The sequence below is a fragment of the Lissotriton helveticus genome, chromosome 2_1 (assembly GCF_964261635.1).
Source record: "Lissotriton helveticus chromosome 2_1, aLisHel1.1, whole genome shotgun sequence".
Classification (NCBI taxonomy): domain Eukaryota; kingdom Metazoa; phylum Chordata; class Amphibia; order Caudata; family Salamandridae; genus Lissotriton; species Lissotriton helveticus.
Genome location: NC_136059.1, coordinates 1,111,946,469 through 1,111,970,834, shown reverse-complemented (window position 1 = coordinate 1,111,970,834; position 24,366 = coordinate 1,111,946,469). Strand labels below are relative to the sequence as shown.

General features: G+C 44.2%; 1 protein-coding gene across 1 annotated transcript in view; it reads right to left on the bottom strand.

The window, feature by feature from the left end:
• Positions 1-24,366, bottom strand: part of LOC144819620 (alcohol dehydrogenase 1-like) — a 177,192-nt gene that overhangs the window by 6,513 nt on the left and 146,313 nt on the right. Inside the window, exon 8 of the mRNA XM_078677439.1 lies at positions 10,708-10,846. Within this exon, the coding sequence (XP_078533565.1) occupies positions 10,708-10,846 (139 nt within the window). The remainder of the gene's footprint in view (positions 1-10,707; positions 10,847-24,366) is intronic.

The window sequence follows — 24,366 nt, the reverse complement described above, 5'->3', positions numbered from 1 at the left end:
GGCAGGGGCAAGCAAGATGGTGGTAGTGTAACACAGGAGAGCATCAAAAAGCTCACATCATTATACCAGCCTCTCCTAGTGTCCCAATGCCACTCCACCAATAGGAAGCAGTTATTTGATATTTATTTGTTTAGAGTTTTGGACAGTGTCACAAGGCCCTTAAGGCCGGTACAGGTTACTAGCATGGAAAAGGAAGTCAGTCTGAAAATTACACTGCTAGTTAAAGGCCTAAAATGTGAGACGGTGGCCTTTATCCAGAATACTTCATTGAATGTCCTTGAAATAGCATATCATTCAGTGAAATGCCTTACTGACAAGGCCAGTTTTTATGAGTGTTCTGCAGTCTAGATGGTTTGTTTTTTCTTGCAAGGTGGAATTCAGGGTATTTCTGGGTCTGATTCCCTGGATGCCGAAAGCTCTGCTTCCTGAAGGATTACCAATAAAATCAAGGGTAAGCTGGCAATTCATATGTTGATGGGGTTTAGACATTGGAGACCTTTTGAAGTAGAAATGCCTTTGTTCTAATATGCTTTTTGAATGATGCATAGAGTTTTGAACGTGACCCATGACTCCGCCAAAAGCTACTGGAGTACTTATAGAAGGTATGTAGATCACGTTTCCAAAATTTAATGCAGAGTTTGGTTGTCTGATTTGTGATTCTTACAGCCTTCACCACTGACCTACCTGACATCTTGCCCCCTGACTCTCGCCCTCAAGGGACTTGCCTGCACCGGACGCCGCTGGGGAGCCGCCATTGTCCCGCTGCCACCAGGGACTACACTCCCCAGCAGCAGCCTTTGCGGTGGGGACGCCAGGAAACACGCTGTTGGCGCCAGGAGGTGCATAAGAGGAGCAGCGGGACTCCGCAGTGCGGGAGCCTTCACCACCGACCTACCTGACATCTTGCCTGCTGACTCTCGCCCTCAGGGGACTTGCCTGCACCGGACATCGCTGGGGAGCCGCCATTGTCCTGCTGCCACCAGGGACTACACTCCCCAGTAGCCTTTGCGGCGGGGACGCCAGGAAACACGCTGTTGGCGCCAGGAGGTGCATAAGAGGAGCCACGGGACTCCACAGTGCGCGACGCGCGCGGGCCAACGGCGAGCCCGTCCGCTCCCGTCAGAGGCCGGGCTGGGCCATACCTCTTATTTTTAAGTTCGGGGTGCTGAAGCCAAGGTACTGTCAACAACAACACTGGTGCGCTTAGATATTGTAGTGATAACCGGTCTCTATCGGATTATAGCTAGCCTAGTGTATAGCCAGAATTATATGGTTTTAGCAGGAGGACTTAAGTGCACTAAGAACTCTTTGCCTATTTTGGACTTTCACAACTAATGTCTTTATTTTTTTTGTTCTACTTTTTTATGGCTATGCCCTAAAGCTCTGATTTAGCTGTGCACTCCCGTTAGTTGAGTAGCGTGTTCTTGCATACCTTTTAAACTTTAGAGCTAAGGGGGAATTTCAATGCAGAACTAGCCAGAATGGGGAGAAGAGCATGTGTGGAGAAGAAGCAGGCCCCGCTCAAACCAACACCTAATCCTACCTCCATCGATAGGATGCTAGAAAAGGCACTGGGTGCGATGGCATCTGAAATTGAACGGACCGAGAGGTGTCTGTCCTTGACCCCCAATCTAGAAATTCTTTCACCTGATCCTGTAACTCCACAAATTTCAGGGGCCTTATCATCTGAGCTCTCTAGTGACCAAATACTAATAAATGAAGTCACCATCCAAAGTGATACCAGGGCCACTCCGCAAGCTCAACCAGGTCGAAATAGTAAACCTAAAACAAAGGCGAAACCAGTTGCAAGGAGGAAGAAGGTCCAGGGTCACTTGGTAGACAAGGGGAAAACAGGGGTGGGGGTTCAGCAAGGAGAGACTGTAGAAACTGCAAGCGAACAGCCAATAAGGGGCTCAAAGTTGATAGTCGACCTTCAGCTCCAAATGAGGGATATCGTAAAGGATGAACTTAATTTCCTTCAAGAGAAGGTTGAAGGGTTGACTATCCTTTTTAATGACTGGATACTGAGGTATACAACTCATGGCTCTGCCACTGCCGAGAATGGGCACAATCTCGAGACACCCTAAACCATGGCCCCGATAGTGTCCATTCCAAATCTAGTGTCCAAACAGTACCTTTAAGTACAAGTGGGGTATTACATGCAAGGGAGATTAATAGGGACTGCATTGCTAAGCCCCTACCGGTTACCTCAAACCAATCCACAAGTATACCCCCGTTGATCCGGCCCGTAGAGCATTTAGCAGTAAATTCTAGACACGTGGGGGCCTGTGCTCACAAAACAACAGAGGATACCAATTGCCCAAGTCCCCCAAGAGTTATTAACCTCCCCCCCAGCATCCACACCATATGTTATTATCCTTGCAGGTGTCCCTGAACTCAGGAAGGAGCAATTTGAGTCCCACCAGGATTTACATAATAAATAGGCCCACTGGTTGGTAAATAATAGACATTTCAGATATGAGAACATAGATGAAATCTTAACCACACGCAGGGTGGGTTGGCTTGGCAGATGTCAGAAGGATATATTCGGGGATTACATAATAATTAATTTTAGAAATCCTAGGATGACCCAAAGTATTTTATCTAGGGGGGATGGAAAATTATCAAGTGGTATTCAGGTGCTTCCACTAGGGTATTTTTACCCCCCCCCCCCATACTCATTTTTATGAATTTCGTCGAGGGGAGCAGCAAAGGAGAAATGATTATAAGATTTCTGCACCACCACACTTAGATCAGCACTGGCAGGGAAAGCCTATCTACAACATACCCATCGCAAATAGATATAGTTGCCTAGATGGAGTTGATTGACTGAGGGAAAAGCCATCTACCATCATAGCACGAACTGCCCCAGCAAGACTGGAAATAGATGCTGAGGTGGGAACAGTAGGGTCTTGCGTTATACCTAGTGGGGACCAAAGCAGAAGGAGCATGCGGCTCCCCTACTTGTACCCAAAATGAGAGCGACCCAGCAAGGAATGTTATTACTATTATAACTACATTTTCACCAGGGTATATCCCCAAGGATGACTGTGGGATAATAAAAACATTAACACCCCTACCAGTTGTAGAGCCCCAACCACTGAAAACTATTAATCCCTCAATAATAAGAACTATATCTTGGAATGAGGCAGGGTTGAACAACAAGGTGGAGGACCCCACTTGGGGCTCCTTCACCAACCAATTTGATATCTGCATGTTCCAAGAAACCTGGGCTAGAGGGGTGATTTCTAGGTTGGGCTTTGCCACCTTTAGTATCCCTGCAACCTTTGAAGGTAGAGGGAGACCATCTGGTGGCCTCACTACGTGGGTGGGTGTTCATTTAGGATGTCGGGCCGAGGAGATAGATACAGGGTCAAAAGCCATTCTATGTGTTTTATTATATTTCCCACTAAAAATGTCTGTAGCCCTCATTAATGTATACTCAAGACCTACAGTTTTAGCCAAAGAGTCACACACGCTGGATGAATTATCTAACTTTCTAGACACTATTGCGGATAAACATATGGTGATCTTGGGTGGGGATTTTAATTGTCAATTCGAGCCACTTGAGGGTTTTCCTCAAGGAGGGATTATCTGAGGAGGACAATTTCTGCATTATTCCAGAGACTAGTTGCCCACCAGTTAAAAAATGGTCTCCTTTGGTGATGCATTTGAACTGCCTTACATTAAAACATTCCCTTAGAGCTTGTAATGGCAGAACCCCCTCTGAAACCTCCAATTGTTATTCTTTTTATTGAAACGAACGGGGATCCTTACTAGATTATATTTTAATTAATTCTAAATCCTGGGAGAGGATTTTAGACTTTAGGGTTACCCAACGACATGATAGTGACCATCATGCACTTGAGTTGGAATTAAAAGGCTTTAAACAAGGGAACGCCACTGTCATGGAAAACCCCATAGACCACAGGTTGATAATCTCTAACTGTAGGAGACGAGTAAGATGGTCAGATCTTAGACAATCCCAAACCAAAATGAGCTCTCTTTATGAAGTTCTGGTTCCAGTGCTCCAAAGAGCTTCCCTCTCACTAAACCAAAAGGGGGATGGCATAGATCTGGAGATGGTGAAGAAGAACCACGCCAAACTAGAAGAGGTCACATTAGATTTCTTCGATCTAAAAAAAACAAACAGAATAAGAAAAAAGCCCCCTCATCCGTGGTATAATGATTAGTGCCGCAAAATGAAAAGAGCTCTGGTAGATTCCATCAAGGCCAATGATCGTCCGTTAATTAAACCAGGACGACATATAAAAAGGCAACTATAGAAGCAAAGAAAAGATGGGACACTGATAGGTGGGAGGACCTGAAATGTGCTTTGGGAGCAAGGGACATGAGATCATTCTGGAGAGTAGTCAATTTGGATAGCTCTGGTCCTAGATCTCCGGCAGACCCTAACCTGGGAGAGGAAGTATGGAGGGAACACTTCCAATCCCTCTACTCTAAAGAAGGAGTAGTGGTTGATGCCTCAGACGATGGCTGCCCAATGGGGGTTGATCTTCCCCCTGACCTAAAAGATCACAAAGTAGCAAATGAGACCCCATGCAATGTAATCATAAGTTTAAATGAAATTAAGGGAGCTCTAGCAAAAATAGCTCCCGGGAAAGCCCCGGGCTTGGATAAAATTCCAGGGGACATTTTTCGTAACGAACCCTCTGTGTGGGCGCCATACTTCTAGGTCCTTTTTAATGCGATATTACAGGGTATGAAGATCCCCCGGAGTTGGGCAGGAGCCGAAATAATTCCGATTTATAAAAAAGGCTCCCCACTTCTGCCAAATAACTACAGGCCAATTAGCTTGATTGACATCTCACAAAAGGTTTTTGCGCGCGTGGTGCTCCTTAGACTCCAATCCTGGATGGAGGAACAGAACATACTAACCCCCTCCAGGCTGGGTTCATGGAAAAAATTTCCACTATCGACCAAATCCTCAGGCTCCAGATGTTACACTGGAAGACCGTGTCACTGGAGGGTGGCAGCCTCTATTTAATATTCGTTGACTTCCGGTCAGCCTTCGATTTGGTCCCTAGAGATAAACTCTGGACAGTCCTCCACGATATGGGGGACCCTACATATATAATGCACCTCAATAAGCTCCTACATTAGGAAAACTTTGCGCAAACTAGGTAGGTAAGGATGGGAATCTTACCGCAGCTATTCCAATCAAGCGCGGAGTACGCCAAGGCTGTGTGTGTTTAATAGACTATTTAGCAACAGTAAAATATCTTGATGCCCCTAAATTAGCCTCCCGCCCGATATCCGCAATGATGTTTGCGGACGACACCTTGCTGGTGTCAAATTCCCCTATGGGGATCCAGAGGGTTCTTGATAAATTTGAATTTTTCTGTAGTCAAAGGGGTTTGGAAATCAACCTGCAGAAAACCAAATTTATGGCGTTTAACTGCCCTAAAAGTACAAGATTCAACCCAATATTATCTGGTAAACCCCTAGAAAGTGTTATCTCATTCGATTATTTAGGGATAACAATATCGGAAACAATGGAGTTGGGGGATCAAGTTAAAAAATCAACTCTTAAACTAACGCAATCCTCAGGAGAAATCATGAAGGTCTTTTGCAAATCTAGTCAGAAATTATTGCGTCCGGCCATTGAAATTTATAAAGTACAAGCAAGGGGCGGGGCACTATATGGTGCAGAACTTTGGGGGCATGTAAGTCAAGAGAAACTCACCCAGGTAGAGAATAGCTTCCTTAGACAGTTAGCAAATCTCCCTCGGAGTACCCCGCTTATTCCTTTACGTTTAGATCTGGGCCTTTTGGCAAATGCTGATATAATAATTCTGAAACCCTTACTCAATTGGCGACGCCTTTGGGTTACCCCCGAACTCATATCATATAGAGAGGAAATAATGGGAATATTGAACCTGCGCGGGGCTGTCAGACTCCCGTGGTTTGCACATATTAAGCAGTGGCTGGTTCATTTAGGACTGGATGAGCTGTGGGATCATCCAGCTACTACCTGTGCCAGTCTCCCTAGGAAACTATTAAAGGCAACTACGAGGAATACACACTATCTCAACTGCACAGCTCCCCCCGAACTGGAAGATTAACTTCAGCTTTTCTATAAATTAAAGATAGGCTTAGCTTTGAACCAATTTTAGATTAAATTAAACCGGCAGCGGCCAAAAAGCTATACCCCCAGTTCAGATACGGGACTCTTCCTCTTCGATGGGGGGGATGTGCAAAGTGCAAACTGCCCCGTGTGTGATTCTACCAAAGAGACTATTCCACATGTTTTATTTATTTGTCCCGCCTATCAGAAGGCAAGGAAACTATGGTTGGTCCAGATTTGTAGGAATCTAGGTACTGGATGTTGTTCTGAGGCTCTCAGGATACTGAAGTATCCCGATAGTGTACTCAGTTGCTGGGTTCCTATTTTCTATGTGGCGCACGCCGGACTTAACTGAAAGCGTGAGTGTGGAGTCGTTAGGCCTTCTTTTATGCCGGATGTGAATTGTATTAATTAATCAGTAGATGAACAATACATATAATTCCCTAGTTTGCTAGTTTTAAATAGGCCGCGTTTCACATTAGATCAATTCAAGATTGTCGTTGTCTATCGATCCTAGTATTGAGAACTTTGATTCCCAGGTATCATGTTTAAAGACTGATAGAGTACAGGTCGTCCTTTTTAGTATGTTTTTAAGGTAAATGATTTTAGGTAATTTATTTATTTATTAAGCACTTTTGCACTTCCCGACTATGGAGCATTATAGTCTGCCATGAACCGACCCTTGCTTTCTGCACTTTTTCATATGATAAATTAACTCGATGTGTATCTTCTTCCATTGTTATCGTTGCAAATTTTAAATGTATTGTTATGTTTAGCGACTGCACTTTTTAAGGTTATGTGAACCGAAATAAAGTCTTTTTGAATGAATGATTCTTACAGTCAGTCAATAAGCTTTCAGAAGGGGTGGTCTAACCTTCTTTCCTACATCCACTCATACATTCGACCAATTTACATATAGTTCGGAAAATTGACAGAGAGGGTGAACTTTCACACAATAGCGCTGACAGCTTAGTTTACTTAACCCTCTGATGTACAGCTAAATGCCATAAAGTATTTTTCATTTTTTTTTTGGTTAGCACACATTTTTGTAAATCATCGTCAAGCTGACAACAGCGGCAAATTGTGACTACTCAAGCAGTTTGATAAAATGCCAATTAAACAAGCATTGGAAATGCAATAGGTCTCGCATTAGAAAAGTTGGAGTTATTGGTCTTGTAAATGACATATTTTATTTATTTGTTGGTTTTTAAAATTGCTAAATTGATGGCTTTGTCATTTACAATGCCAATAGTTATAACTTTCGCGAATGTGACACCTATAGCATTTGGAATGCAACATGTTTTGTATTTACGTCACTTAGATGGCAGCTCTGGTCGTTAGACCACATCTCTAGAGAGCAGGAGAGTGCAGCAGGGGAGAGAAGCACAGCAATGCAATAGGTCTCGCATTAGGAAAGTTTGAGCTATTGGTATTGTAAAGGACACATTTTTTATTTATGTGCTTGTTTTGAAAATAGCGAAATTAATAGCTTTATTTACAATGCCAATAGTTTTATCTTTCACAAATGTGACACCTATTGTAACACAATATGTGTTGTGAGGGTGAGTGAGGGTGAGGGGTTGAGGGTGAGTGAGGGTGAGGGGTTGAGGGTGAGTGAGGGTGAGGGTGAGTGAGGGTGAGGGGTTGAGGGTGAGGGGTTGAGGGTGAGTGAGGGTGAGGGTGAGTGAGGTTGAGGGTGAGTGAGGGTGAGGGTGAGTGAGGGTGAGGGGTTGAGGGTGAGTGAGGGTGAGGGTGAGTGAGGGTGAGGGTGAGGGGTTGAGGGTGAGGGTGAGTGAGGGTGAGTGAGGGTGAGGGGTTGAGGGTGAGTGAGGGTGAGGGTGAGTGAGGGTGAGTGAGGGTGAGGGGTTGAGGGTGAGTGAGGGTGAGGGTGAGTGAGGGTGAGGGTGAGTGAGGGTGAGGGGTTGAGGGTGAGTGAGAGTGAGGGTGAGTGAGGGGTTGAGGGTGAGTGGTTGAGGGTGAGTGAGGGTGAGGGTGAGGGGTTGAGGGTGAGTGAGGGTGAGGGGTTGAGGGTGAGTGAGGGTGAGGGGTTGAGGGTGAGTGAGGGTGAGGGTGAGTGAGGGTGAGTGAGGGTGAGGGTGAGTGAGGGTGAGTGAGGGTGAGGGTGAGTGAGGGTGAGTGAGGGTGAGGGTGAGTGAGGGTGAGTGAGGGTGAGTGAGGGTGAGGGTGAGTGAGGGTGAGTGAGGGTGAGGGTGAGGGGTTGAGGGTGAGGGTGAGTGAGGGTGAGGGGTTGAGGGTGAGGGGTTGAGGGTGAGTGAGGGTGAGTGAGGGTGAGGGGTTGAGGGTGAGTGAGGGTGAGGGGTTGAGGGTGAGTGAGGGTGAGGGTGAGTGAGGGTGAGGGGTTGAGGGTGAGTGAGGGTGAGGGTGAGTGAGGGTGAGGGGTTGAGGGTGAGTGAGGGTGAGGGTGAGGGGTTGAGGGTGAGTGAGGGTGAGGGAGAGTGAGGGTGAGTGAGGGGTTGAGGGTGAGTGAGGGTGAGGGTGAGTGAGGGTGAGGGGTTGAGGGTGAGTGAGGGTGAGGGGTTGAGGGTGAGGGGTTGAGGGTGAGTGAGGGTGAGTGAGGGTGAGTGAGGGTGAGGGGTTGAGGGTGAGTGAGGGTGAGTGAGAGTGAGGGTGAGTGAGGGGTTGAGGGTGAGGGGTTGAGGGTGAGTGAGGGTGAGGGGTTGAGGGTGAGTGAGGGTGAGGGGTTGAGGGTGAGTGAGGGTGAGTGAGGGTGAGGGGTTGAGGGTGAGTGAGGGTGAGGGTGAGTGAGGGTGAGGGTGAGTGAGGGTGAGTGAGGGTGAGTGAGGGTGAGGGTGGGTGAGGGTGAGTGAGGGTGAGTGAGGGTGAGGGTGAGTGAGGGTGAGGGTAAGTGAGGGTGAGGGTGAGTGAGGGTGAGTGAGGGTGAGTGAGGGTGAGGGTGAGTGAGGGGGAGGGTGAGTGAGGGTGAGTGAGGGTGAGGGGTTGAGGGTGAGTGAGGGTGAGGGGTTGAGGGTGAGTGAGGGTGAGGGGTTGAGGGTGAGTGAGGGTGAGGGGTTGAGGGTGAGTGAAGGTGAGGGTGAGTGAGGGTGAGGGGTTGAGGGTGAGTGAGGGTGAGTGAGGGTGAGTGAGGGTGAGGGGTTGAGGGTGAGTGAGGGTGAGGGGTTGAGGGTGAGTGAGGGTGAGGGGTTGAGGGTGAGTGAGGGTGAGTGAGGGTGAGGGGGTGAGTGAGGGTGAGGGTGAGTGAGGGTGAGGGTGAGTGAGGGTGAGGGTGAATGAGGGTGAGGGTGAGTGAGGGTGAGGGTGAGTGAGGGTGAGTGAGGGTGAGGGTGAGTGAGGGTGAGGGTGAGGGTGAGTGAGGGTGAGGGGTTGAGGGTGAGTGAGGGTGAGGGGTTGAGGGTGAGTGAGGGTGAGGGTGAGTGAGGGTGAGTGAGGGTGAGGGGTTGAGGGTGAGTGAGGGTGAGGGGTTGAGGGTGAGTGAGGGTGAGGGTGAGTGAGGATGAGGGGTTGAGGGTGAGGGGTTGAGGGTGAGTGAGGGTGAGTGAGGGTGAGGGTGAGGGGTTGAGGGTGAGTGAGGTAACCTGGCATGGTAACCTGAAAAAAATGTGGGTGTGAGCCATGTGAAGGGGTCTGCGGTGAGTGTGAGACCCGAAAAGGCAGAAGTCGGGAAGGAGAGGCTGCAGGTAAGGGTGTGCACGAAAGTGAATGTGCACAAATGGGGCCATGCGGTGGGCGACCAAAGCAGAAGCGGCTGCAGAATAAGCGGGCCAAGGCCGAGAGTCCACTGGGTGCACGCGTCCTACCCGGAAATGACTGGGGGATAGGTGGGGAATGGCATGGTAACCTGAAAAAAAGGTGGGTGTGAGCCATGTGAAGGGGTCTGCGGTGAGCGCGAGACCCGAAAAGGCAGAAGTGGGGAAGGAGAGGCTGCGGGTAAGGGTATGCACGAAAGTAAAATGTGCACAAATAGGGCCATGCGGTGGGCGAACAAAGCAGAAGCGTCTGGCAGGATGGTGGTGCCGGAATAAGCTGTGCACATGTCAGGCCATGCTTCGAGTAACTTATAGAGATGCGGCTGACAGGATAGTAGGGTTGAGAGCAAAAGCGCCGAAGGGGCGCCTGTGTATATGCTGCTAATAATTAAAAAATGCATATGAGAACTGTATTATCGCAAATGATGGAAAAGATATCTCACCTGAAAGAAAAACAAGAAAGGAAACAAGACGGAGGGCATTGCTGTGGGGAGGGGGGGGGGGGAAATGCACACGGCGGGCAGGGGAGGGGGCGGAGCGGGGAGAGCGGCATGAGGGTGTGAAGCAGCCGGGGCCTTTGAAGTGAAGCTAAGCTTCACTTCAAAGGTGTGGGAGGAGTGCGGCTGAGGGAACAGACGGCGATTTGGTGATGTGCACGCGCATTTTAGGTCAATGCGCTTGCGCATTGACCTAAAAGCCACGGGCACAGCACCAAATCGCCGCAGTTAGGTAAACTTTGTTTAAAGCCCTATAGTCTCGCTCTGCTCAATGCGCATGCGCATTGACAGGCGAGACCTAAAAAGCACACTTTACACACTTTTTCGAAGTCAAAGAAATGTTAGTGCGATCTTATACTGTCCTGCCAAAAAATGTCCTAAAACACCTACGGCTCACCTTTTGCCAGTGCGCAGCAGTTCAAACCCCTCATTGATGTTTTCCAGAGGCATAGTGCCTGTCACCAGTGGCTCGAAGTCAAATGTGTTCACCATATAATCTGAAACTATTTTTGGGACCCAGTCTTTGCTCTTCCAACCTGAAAATCGAGCATATTGAACCAAAAGAAGTTATAACAGTATTAGTTATGTTGAAAGCAAATCCATTTTTCCATTGGACATTGAATTTCTAAATTAGCTGAAGCTCACTTAAGAACATTTGGATCAGCATTGATGCATTCATTTTGAAGTTTGCCTCTACTACCTACACTGATAGTAAAACAATTCTCATAGATGAAGAAATAGAATATCTTAAGGGCTTGCCATGGCTGAAAAAACTCATAGTAAGGGCTCTCATGCAGTTGCACTTTAAGACAATTCTAAAATTAATTTTGAGCACATTTTAATTGAATCTAACTTTAGGCTTATGAGTAAGGTTCAATTTCCTTTTCATCTCAATCACATTGGATTCTTCAAATGTTCTCTCTTTGGGTAGTACTAGCCGGAAAGCTTAGCATCGTCTCTTCTATTAGCCTACTCGCCAATATGCCCCTTATTGCTGAATGTAAGCTTTGAGAAGGATTAAGTGAAATGTTATTTTGACTTCTTGGCTTGCTTTCCCTGCGCCATTGGCCAGGCGGGCCTGGTACAGCTGGTGGTGCTGTAGGTAAATAGATGTGTGCAACCAAAAAGCATGTGCTACATTGATGAAAGGCAACCCTAATTACATTACCATATACTGCAATAGAAGGTTTTTGCAGCTCGAAGGAAAGCAATCCTACATCAGTCCCAGGCCCTGATTAAATAATTTTTTCATGCAATGCAGAGCAGCAAGGCACCTTGCTGTGCTGCACTGCGTGGAAGGGCAGGAATACACCATATCCTTCAAGATATGGCACATTCCTGCTTTCTGTCTGAGCTGGTGTACAATCTTCTGCCTAGTGCCAACACAGGCACCCTTGCACCATGCTGCAACAGTGCCTGCGTTGTAGGCAGGAATACCTTCCTGCACACAAATATTCTCCTCTGAGGCTTTTTCCTCTGTCTGAGTGAGCTGCATGATGCAGCACACCTAGAAAGAGGAAGCAAGAAACTAAGAGAAATAAAGATATTACTCCTTGTTGTACCTCCCCTCGGAAAGAGAGAGTAGCATTCTGACTTATTCCCAGGTCCACAAGTATTGGTTAATTTGCGAATGCTTCCGAGTCCATGGGTGGATGCATGGGAACACCCATGCTCCACCCATGAAAATGCCTTCCCAGGTCACAACAACGCAAGATAGCAACTTGTACTGCCTTGTGTTACTCCAGATTTACCAAGCCACTGATGGGTCACACAAGGTGAGCTTGTGTGTCTTGATAAATCTGACATATGGCTTGTGTTGCCCTTGCAGCACCTTGTGTGACGCAAGAGTAAACACATCCAATCATAAATCTGCCCCCGCCCAGTATCTTGCTGATCAGAAGTCCCTTTGAACTGTTATTAAGGCGACATTTGGTCACTCACATATGGCTAATGCAGAGGAGGTCAGAAAGTCCCTCTTTAAAGGCAGGGGACAGCTTGTTACTGAGTCCAGAATAGACAGAACATAAACATAGAGTAGAAACATTCTCCATGTCTCATTTTACATGCTGTGTTTGCTGTGTCTGCATTGTCACCTAACCAATTCTTTACACTATGCTAGATGCATCAATCGGGCAGAGCCCGGTAGAGTGTAACACATCTGTCTGCACGGTTTTGCCACAATCGATATTCGTGGTTGGTTTACTATGGAGTATTCCTTCTGTGAATCCTTGCAACCAGATTCAGGTTAAGGAAGCCATGGACACCAGACATCCATCTCTGTGTTCACTTTGGCAAAGTGGCATTGGTGCAAAAAAAAGTGGCACTTTAGAAAAAGGAAATGATGGTGTTAGTTCTCAGCCCACTTACTTCTGAATCCTACACCTACTATTCATAGTGCATAATCTATTCATCACTATTACTAATTGACAAATGGGGGCTCAGTGTATCAAAGCTTTTCTCCCTCACAAAGCCTGCCTGTCTAAATGGGTAGCCTTTGCTAGGATGAAAAACATAGTTTATTACATTACCTATGACAAATATCCCCCTATTTATAAGCCAGTGTTTAATAAACTGTTAGTTCAATTATATAATTACTAGTTAAATAACTCAGTCATCATTTTTCAAATCTCTTCACCAATTATTTCTCTTTAGATAAATATGATTTTCCCACTGGCCAATCCCTGCTCAAATTTAAAGTTTTCAAATTCAAATGGCAATCAGCTAATTTGATTCAAGATAGGTAAAAAACATAAAGTTAGAGCCACACCTTCATCTGTTGGATATGTTTTAAAGTACATTGTCATAATATACAATAGTATACAATAAATGGAACCGTACTATGAGTACCGCCAGTTTAGACCCAGCTATATGCCAATCAGTCTTGACCCTGCTCCAATCAGAACAGTCCAGCCAGGTCCTCCCTGTCCCAGAACACAAGCAACCCAGGACCAGTTTTGCCCTAATTATGGGCTCATCAGCCAAGCACTGCTTGGTTCCAGTGACATATGGTGCACGGGACTCACGTCTGGGCATAACGGTCCCTCTTAGACTGACACATTAAAGTATACAAAAAAGTGATGGATGTAATGCTTGAATTATTCTCAGCCACTGATAATTACTCGAGGCGCACCCCAATTCATCTTATTTTTCACACCCTGTCTCCTCAGTTTGACTCCAAATGGAATCAAAACCCGACTGTATATATGCATTGGAAAACAAGAAAGACTAGAAGTTTATCAGATTATTGACATGTATTAAAATATTGGTATGTTTTGGTAGTGTTTTACGGTACAAGATTAAAACATATAAAACAGAATAATGACATGAAATTTGCCAGATTGAAGGGAATTGAAAATGGTTACAGAATCTGGGAGTTATTTCCACGAAACATTAGAGAGCATGGTTTAGCTAAGCTATCGGAGCAAATGAGTGAATATAAAAAGCGACTGGTTCTAACTCGATCTCTACCTATGCCCTTCGTAAGAAGGGTCAACTAAATAAAAACAAGCATTGGTAAAGCCAATAGGTCTCGCCTTTCGGACCTTATACGTTTTAGCCATGCAACACATTACCCTGGGTGTTACTACATCTACTGTTCTTTAATGTGGAAGCTTTGACAGTAATAGGCATATGCACTGCCTAGACGAGACCTAACAATGTCTACAAACGTTCTGCATTTTAAAATGGCTGCTTGTGCTCCCTCCTCAATCAGACTCCTAGTCACACAGTCCGTCAGCAATGGTGGTGTTTATTCAAGACAAACAACAGCCCCCAGGAAAACCTATACATTTGCCAAACACAACCTTTTAAAACAAAATTCATATCAAACTAAATATTTGTTATTATGGCAGTTGTTTGGAGTGGCTTGATAGAGGAGCGTTGGAAAAAGTAACAAGCATTGGCATAGCCAATAGGTCTCGCCTTTGGGACCTTATAATTGTTTAGCCATGCTACAGTTGATGTTGTTGCACCAAGGATATTATGCTGGATAACTAGACACGTATAAGGTCCCTATAAGACCCCTATAAGGTCCCTATAAGGCCCCAGGCCTATTGCCTATGCCATAGCCAATTGGTCTGGACTTATGAGTGTTTAATCTGGTAAACCTAGCGATGGAAATTCGCACTTCTCACAAAGAAAAAGATAAGATAAAGTCTAGCGCTGGCCACTTATAGGGATGACTTCGTAGTTGATCGAAAAAATGCATGCAATTGACTATTATCGGTTCTATAATCTTCTATTTTTATTGGGGAAATATGTTTCTTTGCAAGACAAACTAATACATATTATGATCAGCAGATGGCAGTGTGCACCTGTTTGTTGAAAAGATTTTGTTGCGCAAAGGCTATTCTTGCAACTCTCCGTGATTAGCGAGGGTCGGGCCTTGTGCAGTATGAAGGGTGCAACGCAACCAGTGGTGCACCCAAAAGTACTTGGTTACAAGTGAGGAAGTTAATGAGGTGTGGAATGGGCAGCAGGTACCACACTGCAGCTTCATTATTGGGCAACGTGGCCAGCTGCTGCTCACAGGCACGGCACGGTGCAAGAGACAGCAGTAGGGGGAGGTATGAATTGGCGCCGGGCTGAGCGGCGCTGATATCACCTTTCACAGAGCGTTTGTGCACACTGGGGTTGCGGAGGCGTGAGTGCTTTATAACACAGTCTCCAAAACAAAATGCATTACGTTTGTAAAACCGTAATAAAGGCCCACATAGGCATTACAGTATATAACATAACCCATCCACGTGGGCGATAGACCCGTGTTATCAGTTTTATGAGAATAAAGAAAGGGCTGAAGTTCTAACTGTTCACTTATACTAATGGCACTAAAGCACTTTACCCTTTGAATTGCGTACAGTAGGAAGGTCTTGCTGAATATGTTTTTTGCACTTTGTACTCTACATTTGAAGCTTATTGACTTTGGTGAAAATAGATTCTTATCGGCCATTGATTTTATGATAAGTGAAAAAAGGGTTGAAGTTTTAACTGCTCAATTGTACTAATGGCACTAAAGCACTTTATTATCCTAATTGTGTATTGCAGGCTGACCTTGATGAAAATGTTCTCTGTATATTGCACTTTAGTAAACACTCATATCATTGCGCTAATTGTAAAGACTAACAAACCCATGTATTGTATTTTAACATTTTAAAGGATTAATGTTTTATCTTGGTTTTATGTAACAAAAGTAATGTTTTTTGTTCTTTTATGATTCTATGAATCGAATATAGATGTTTTTGACTTGACTTTATAACAAAGTCTCCAAAACGAAATGCATTACGTTTGTAAAACCATAATAAAGGCCCACATAAGCATTACAGTATATAACATAAGCCATCCACGTGGGCAATGGACCCGGGTGACCAGCCTGCTGGGGCACAGCCACTTTCAAGAGCGAGGCGGGAGAAAGGCGACTTATCTGCAAGTCCACACATTGAGAGGCTATTAGCAAAAGAAAAATGTTTTAATGCTTTACAGAAGGCCAAATGACACAGCCTCCAGAGTGACTGTAACTCACTCAGGTTGTATACTTGCTGTGATCGCACGGGGAAAACAGGAGGAATGATGGGGAACACAATTGCAGTGTCGCGCACGTGTAAAAAAAAATGAACTGCCGCAAGTTTACAAAGTGGGAGGGTTGAGGGGAGTACAACCGATAATCAACAAAGCGTTTCCCTTGAAGGAGCGAGCCAGGGGCACCATGTGTTTGCAAGTTAATTACAAACATATGGTGTCAAAGCTCGCTCCCACAAGGGAATCGCCAAACGTGCATGCGTTGCCATTGAAAGCAATGCAACGCGTGCACGTTTTTAGGGTGAAAAGTGAATTGATTCCAAAAGGTCTTTTTCCTTTGCAGCGCATGCGCGCTACGTAGGTGAGACCTAATGAGAGAGCGCATTAACAAAACAGTTTTTTTGTCTCAACACTTCATGGTCAATACCAAATTCTCTATTTCTCAGCTTGAATCAGGAATAGATTGCTTTGGCGTAATGGTAGGCTCAGCATTTCTATAAATATATTTACCTGTAAAATAGAGAAGGCTAGGTTTAAAGGTGCTGTAACTAATGGTGATGGTGGTGGTGGGGAATCGAGGCTACAGCCCACATAAAATAACCATGGTGGAGTTCCTCTGAAGTTTAATGAGCATTAAAGAAGACTTTAGATTTGGTTGTAACTTGTCACAACTGCTGTGCATTGATATACACTGGTCAAATGTCAGGCTATGACCAATTGCTGCTTATTCTTTTAACATGGAGAGTGGTGTTTACTTATCTTTCTCTGGCTGCAAAGTTAGAAGATTTTCTCAAGTGAACTATTTGATTTTGCTGTGGTACAGGGAGTGTGAAAGGAAAGACTGTAGTATGTCTCTTGTTTTCTAACATGCAATAAAATGTAAATACCTGTAAATTAACTGTACAATTATTTCAAAATATATCAGCAGGTAAAAAAGTACCAATGAGGCACATTTTTTGCAGTTCTGAAGTGTGATGGAATCAGAGATTGTAACAGGATCAAAACAAATCAAGACACTTTACTTGGGGCTGTGCATGATACATATTTTTCAGAAACTAAATTTCTACACATTACAGTATGAGCACCATGTACTTTTATCAGTAAAACTACATGTCAGTGTCAATGTTATGGTCATTTCAAAGCAAAATGTGCTGTCTTTAGCTAACAGTGTGCTACCACGCCATGTGTTAGTAATATATTTGCAACAGCGTACTCCAAAATGCTCTACTAGCTACATACCACATGTTTGGCACTCTCCTCCAGAAACAGGTTGGCTCTTTTGCTATACTTGCTCTTTGGGTATTTGTCTCAGTACCTATGACTTCAGTGATGTAACACTGACGGCTGCACCAACAGTCTGATATCTGTTCCACCACCACTGGTTGGGCTACCCTGTTCAGATTTTAGATCATACAATTGTGCTGCCAGTCGGCATTTTTACACTACCTTACTGTGCCAGAGAGATGACTCTCTAATCAGTGCTCTCATCAGGATGTTTTCACTGCTCCTCACGCGCTCACTTGTTATTTAACACAGTTTTATGACCCTATTTTTTTAAGAAGTAAAGATCTGAACACTGCTTGAGTACAGATTGATATTCAGAATTGTTTGTTGTTTCTAAAGTTCACTAGATATACTGGGGCTACCCATACTTTCCAACTTTACAGGTTCAAAGGAAAACAGATAATACCACGGATCAAAGTCATGCTTGATTCACAAAACACATTTAAAAATGTGCAATCTTACAGATGCAGATACTCATACATTATTTTTTGTGCATTCACGTCATGGAGGTTTCCTTAAAACTATAGATTAATTAATTAAGTGATATAAGAACCAAATCACACTATACTAGTTCTCGCAATACATTGTCATGTATTCCTATAGGTCCTGAATCGATCCCCCTGTTCCTGACCCTATTCTAGTTAAACAAACTAACAAGTTAACTAGCAGTCAGCCCATGAGGCAGAAAATCCCCATGATGCAGATACCGTTATCTGACGCAGTCACACTACGGCACAGGAACGTGTTATCTGATTAGGTCATAACGCTTGCGATCTAATTAGACAAGCGATATTCCTCCAGCCCCTGATAAGGCATAACGGAGTTCTCATAACAAATCAAACCTATGACAACCTGGGCAAAACCCTGCGGCCATTGTTTTGATTTCACCGAGAACTTTAGTAAAAGAATGTGCTAACGAGCAAGTCGTATGACATCCTTATTGACGTATCTATGTCCATCCTTACGTCAATCTCGGCACCTTAAAGGTATAAATATTACCGATCTTGCCCTATGCAAACACACGCGTGGTGACGAGACGGAGCAGCCATACTTGCCGAAGCCAAGAGCAGAGCAGACCCCGCTGGCAGCAGCCCCGCCTTCCTGACGCGCTGAGAGACGCGCTGCTTTCTCCTGCCGAGAAATCCAGCCCCGGCGTTTCTGGGTAGCCCTCGCAGGCAGCCTGGAATATCGAGACCAGAGAGAGAGATACCATCCCTCATTCATCCTAACTTCCAGGTACAGAACTGAATAACCCCTCACAGAGAATTCTTTAGTTATTCACTTGGCAAAAACAAACTTAACTTAAACTGTAACTTTCTATTCCCGCCCACGTATTAGACTTAGGTCAGGTACACGGGGTAGGCGTATCTAGAAACACCAGTTGAGTACGTTTAGTCAAATGTATATGTGTATGTAATATATTTTATTCATTTTAAAACATCATATGGCTTAGAAACCATATCAATGTTTTTACAGTATTACTTTATACTATTGCTTTTAATGTATGCACTTTACTTAACTATAAGTATTGCAATAATATCGATCCATTTCTCTTGTATGAGAAAAGAGACTGATCAATAAATAACACCTTTTTATTGAACACGCCCGTCTCTTCCTTTTCTCTACATTCTGATGAGACTAAGAATGCACGTACTGACTGAGTAAAATAAATTGCCTTTTGTTCACACGACTCTCGAGATTTACTCTTGATTAGGGGAGAGCAAAGTTGTCATGTTCTATGGTTGTCAGAAACTAAATCCCTTCTTGTCTAATCAGGGAAGTTAATTCCTCCTTGAACATTCGAGAAAGTTTCTAGTGAACTCTGAGCTAAGCTGGCAAACCCAAAACTTTAAGTCTAGTATCGACAGTTGTAGACCTAGTTAACGTCTGGCCTAGGCCTTTACTGCTGTAGGTATTATTCCAATGCGCAGAGCCTATTGGGATGATAGGAGCTACACTACATGGCGCCCAACGCGTTTGGAAAGGGCGATAAAACTAACGTAGGACATTTAGAGTAACTCAGTCGTGCTTTCTCACTCAGACCCCTTTTCCCAAATACTCCAAAGACGTCTGGAGTGGGTGAAAGGTTATATCCGCCAGACCTCGCAGGAGGGAACTCCTATGTATGGTTCTTGGTATAGTCAACGTTGAAGGATAAACAGTTCCAAAATATTGTGCATCTAATCTTTGTTTCCATAAGAAACCTGATCTGCAAACAAACAGAATAACCTTCAGGACAGTAAAATGTCAGACAATGAAGAAGAAAGAGAGGCAGTTAGATTAGCAGCTGAACTCGCAGCGGCTGATGCTGCAGCACTAGATGCGGACGGGGATATAATACTCATCCCGGTCATCAAAAGGAGATCTATAACCCTAAAACTTATAGAAAATGGACTGACACCTAGAGGTGGCACAGTCATATTCGTAATTGAGGCACACGAATATCGGCAGACAGAGGTATACTATTCATGGATACATTTTCCAGCAGCAAATGCTGTAACAAAGTACTTCCACTATTACAAAATAGAGGAACCTCCTAATGAGTACACTCCTTTCGAGGAGGTGGAAGTACCACTCAAATTCCAAGAGCATTTGCTCTTATTTGATGGCGCCCTAAAACACAATAATCACATCACCAGGCTCGGTCCTTTAGGTAGACCAGGAGCAACGTGGCCGGTCCTAGCCGGATACACACCACATCCAGACATCAATGGGATGTCTGTAGCAGAGCTGTTAACACAGCTAAAACAATTAATAAAAATTCATAGACAATTAGTACAGTATGTGATGCGGACTTCAACAATTCAGCCAGCGATTAAACTTCCACAGCTGACCCCTCACCAGGGGAACACAAATAAAATTACACCACAGAACATCCAGTCTTGCCTAGGTAAAGTACCGGCTAAACGGGAACAAATACCATTCTGGTTGGCACAGAAAATTACCCAAATAGAGGCGGTGTTTCCTGACACCACCCCGCTAGAAAAACACAGGATTCTGACTATCTGTCTTCCAATGGGAATCGCACCACACATTGAGGACTGTGACACTTGGGGTACAGTCTTTGCTTCCATCTACACAAAAACGCACGGTGTTCCATCCATTTCGGTAATACCAGATGTGCTAAAACAAATTCAAGATGAATATGGTCCTGAACCCGCTTTAACTCTTGGTATGAAATTACTAAAAGACTTCAAGCAGGTCTCGGCTATACTATTAGCCAACATAAAAGGAGAAGCAGCAAACGTGGCGATCCGCCAGAGGTTAAAAGAGACAGATATAGCAGACCAACCAGCTGAAATTGCCAGAATCATAGAAAAATCCTATGAGGAACTAGGTAGAGATAGTTTAGGTGGAATTCCAGTAAAACCACAACTGACTGAAAGTCCTGAAAAAATATTTTTTAATAATAATTCACCAAAAAAGAACTGGGATGGAAATAAACAATCCAATCCTAAAGAAAAGAAATTCCAGTCCCGAGGAAGGTCTCCTAGGCGAAGAGAAAAATCTCCGAACCAAAGACACAGGTCACCCCAGAGTGACCCCTCTGGGAAAAGATATAACCTTAGAAATAGGGATAATATAAAAAAGCCTGATAGATATCAAGACATTGATACACGTCCCTCTCAATCTTTTCAGACTTCCTCGCAGAAATCGGAAAGAAGAGGACGATCAGAACAAAGAGAAGAGCACACCAAGTCCAAAGACAAGGAACCTGCTCAACTAAAAAAGAAATTACAATTTCCAAAAAAGAAGGTAGCCAGTATCAAGGTAGTTAACAATGCCGAGAATACTGAGGACACAACTGAAAAACGGGGAATGGGCTCAGACAATGCTAGACAGCGCAGCAGAAGTGAGCATAGCTCGCAAAGTCCTTATGAATCATCTGGAGACAGTGGACACGAATGAATATCTTCAAGTGGAAACTGCAGACACCAGGGTTAGCAAACCTCACAAGATATACGAAATAACATTACGTATAGAGGGAGATAAGACTAGGAAAATAGGGGGACTATTTTGGGATAATCTCTCCAAGGGCTATGACATCCTTCTAGCTGAAAAAGACTGGCCACCAGAGTTTGTCAGGGAGTGCCCTCATGGAGAAGAAATAATTATGCCTGCCTTCTCAAATCAAATTCCAATTCATAAAAAATACACACTTGCTAGAAAGTGGGCAGTGGCTCTAGCTCCTGCTTTATATAAAAATCACGTGGGATGGGATGAGGACTCTCCTCCTCACAAAATCCAGTTAAAATCACAACCAACTGCACAAAGGCAGTACCCAATTAAGCAAGAAGCTAAAAAACAGGTAAATGAAATACTAGATCAGCTAGAATACCAGGGGGTGATTGAAACTTGCACCTCACAAATGAACAACCCTTTGTTTCCGGTCTCCAAACCAGACAATTCATATCGTCTAGTTTTGGATTACCGACACCTTAACACATGTTGCAAAACTTTTGCAGTGCAAAACTCACACAGTGCTGCACTAATGAATAACATAGTGCGCAAAAAATACAAAACAACCTTAGACATCTCTAATGGATTCTTTTGTCAAAACATAGCACCAGAGAGCAGATAATTAACTGCATTCTCAGTAAATGGCACTCAAAAACAATTCTGTCGGTTAGCCCAGGGGTACAAGAACAGCCCGGGGGTATTCTCAGCGAGAGTAACAGAATTACTACAACTATATGATGATGAAGCATTATCTTATGTCGATGACATTTACTTAACAGATGATGACTTGGAGACTCACTTGAAGAGAGTGAACACCATAATACTTGGGTTCGCAGCAGAGGGTTACAAATTCAACTTCAAAAAATCCAGAATTGCCCATCTGACAGTCCTATTCTTAGGATATGAGTTATCAAGTGAAGGCAAAAGCCTGGCTGACAATTTCCTAGAGAAATGTGCCGTACTCCAAGCACCTAGAACACTAAAAAACTTACAGTCGATTCTAGGCTTCCTAAATTTCGGAAGAACATACATTGCAAATTACGCAGAAAGGGTCAAACCCCTTTATGATCTAATAAAACCAGATTTTAAAAGATCCAATTGGACTCAAATACACACAGAAATTTTGAGATCCTTACAAACAGACATGCTAATTAAAACAAAATTAGATACACGTGATAACACACGCAATCTTGTGATTCGAGTCATCCCAGGGAGATGCGGATTCACATACCTGACCTCTAATGAGGGAGAAAAGGTACCAATTGCATTCAAATCACACTTGTACACAGAAGCTGAACAGAAATTCAGCAAAAAAGAAAAAATTGGTATTGCAGTGCAAACCGCAATAGCTAGAGAAAAAGACATAGCTGACGGTAGACATATCACAATCAGAACAGCTGAATCAGCCTTTGAGGCATTAACAACACCGTGTAATTTACCAACAACAACATTGGATCCAGAATGGTTACAATGGGTGAATTCAATCACAACGGACAAAGTATACTACTACTTTGATCCAGAACTAGAAGAAATGGAAAATTTAGAATATGAAAAAACATACCCTCTGCCAACCGACATTCTGCCCTTACGACATTACGCCTGTGTAATTTATACAGACGGACATGCTCAACCCCCCGTTTGGGGCGAACAGGCATACAACCCCACATGTGGGATTACAAAAGAAGTGTGGCGCGGAGGTAAACTAAAACCTCTATTAACAAAAACACACTCAGTAGAAACTAATTGAGAACAACAAACTGAAATAATAGCATTGAAAATGGCGCTAGATAATGCGGATCGCGAATTCCCGACACCTATAGTGTCAGATTCATATTACTGCGTCAAATCATATAACAAGGATTTGCAGACATGGATTCAAAACGGTTACAAAGATAACACAGATGCACCAATAAAGCAGAAACTGCTCTGGGAACAAATAGCTCTTTTACAAAAAGAACTACCTAAGACTCACGTGACACACTCACTGAGTCATCAGCGTGATGGCGTTCACGTTGTAGGGAATTCATTGGCTGAAACAGCCGCAGCGGCAGCCACTAAATCGGCTCCCGTAGTTCGAAAAAAGCGTACATTAAAATACATTGACGGTGAAACAGTGCTGGCGGTGAAAACGTCATCAAAAGGCGACTGCTCAGCGCTACCGATCAACTATCCACTCAATTATACATACATAATCGATGCAAACTCCGTCCCTTTTGCTCGAATCCCTGGAGTGGGGGATAGAGTGATTCCAAACATGGACAGGAGAAACTTGTTAATCGCAGACGCACATATGGGCGAGGGTCTCAGACACCTCAAACTAAAAGATTCTCTAGAAGAATTTCAATCACGGTACTGGTGGCCAGGCATGAGCCTGCGTCACACCATGTTTGTAAAAAACTGCCCAAACTGCAACAGAGATCGCAGTGGGGAGAGAAACAGTTTAATACCTCGTCGTTCTACTCCAGGAAAAATCAGGAGTAAAAAGGAAGGGTTGCGATTAACATATACAGGCTAGTTCCACTTATAATGTAGATCACCAGCACTCGGCTGACGTCCGGACTGTTATACAAAGATTTGCGAGTCTAAATGGCATATACGCTAAGAGCATGCTACGTTTGACCATTGTCTTCACTCTAGCCCAACAGCCTGAGGGGAAACATGACCAAATGAGCATAGCCCAGCGGGAATCTTCTCACTTCCTTCCTGAGGGTACGGGATGGTGTAAAGAAAAAACCAAGGCATAAAGCAATCTATAGCGGAAAGGATATTAGGTTCGGGAGCTGGGTGGGTCAAACATCTAATAAGTGTCCAACGTAGTCTCAATAACTTGCCAAGAAATTCTCTGAAGGGATTCAGTGCGTACGAATTATTATTTGGAACTAGGATGATGATCTCTGACATTGATAGTCAGACTTCAGTGGTGAAAGAAAAAAGCTTTGATATCAAAGACCGTTTGGATATTTTGCAGGACTTAAACAAAACAAGAAAAGACCTGAGCAACATAAAATTGAAACAACAGCCAACCACCACTGAAGAACCACCACCTGTCCCAGCAAGACCTGTCTGGATTCCAAAAGTCGGGGATCTAGTCAGGGAGAAGATCGCGGTAAAGAAGGAATTTGGGCCTTCTTAGAGAAAAGCAGTTCCTGTCTTGTCTGTCAACGGGACAAGATCAGTTGTACTACCGCCACTTGCTGGTAAAAAGGAGAACCGAGTTGTATCCATCGACCTGGTAAAACCACAATCATGTGGCCGATAACAAACAGTAGGCCAAGTGGACTCCCAATAAGTAGCAGAA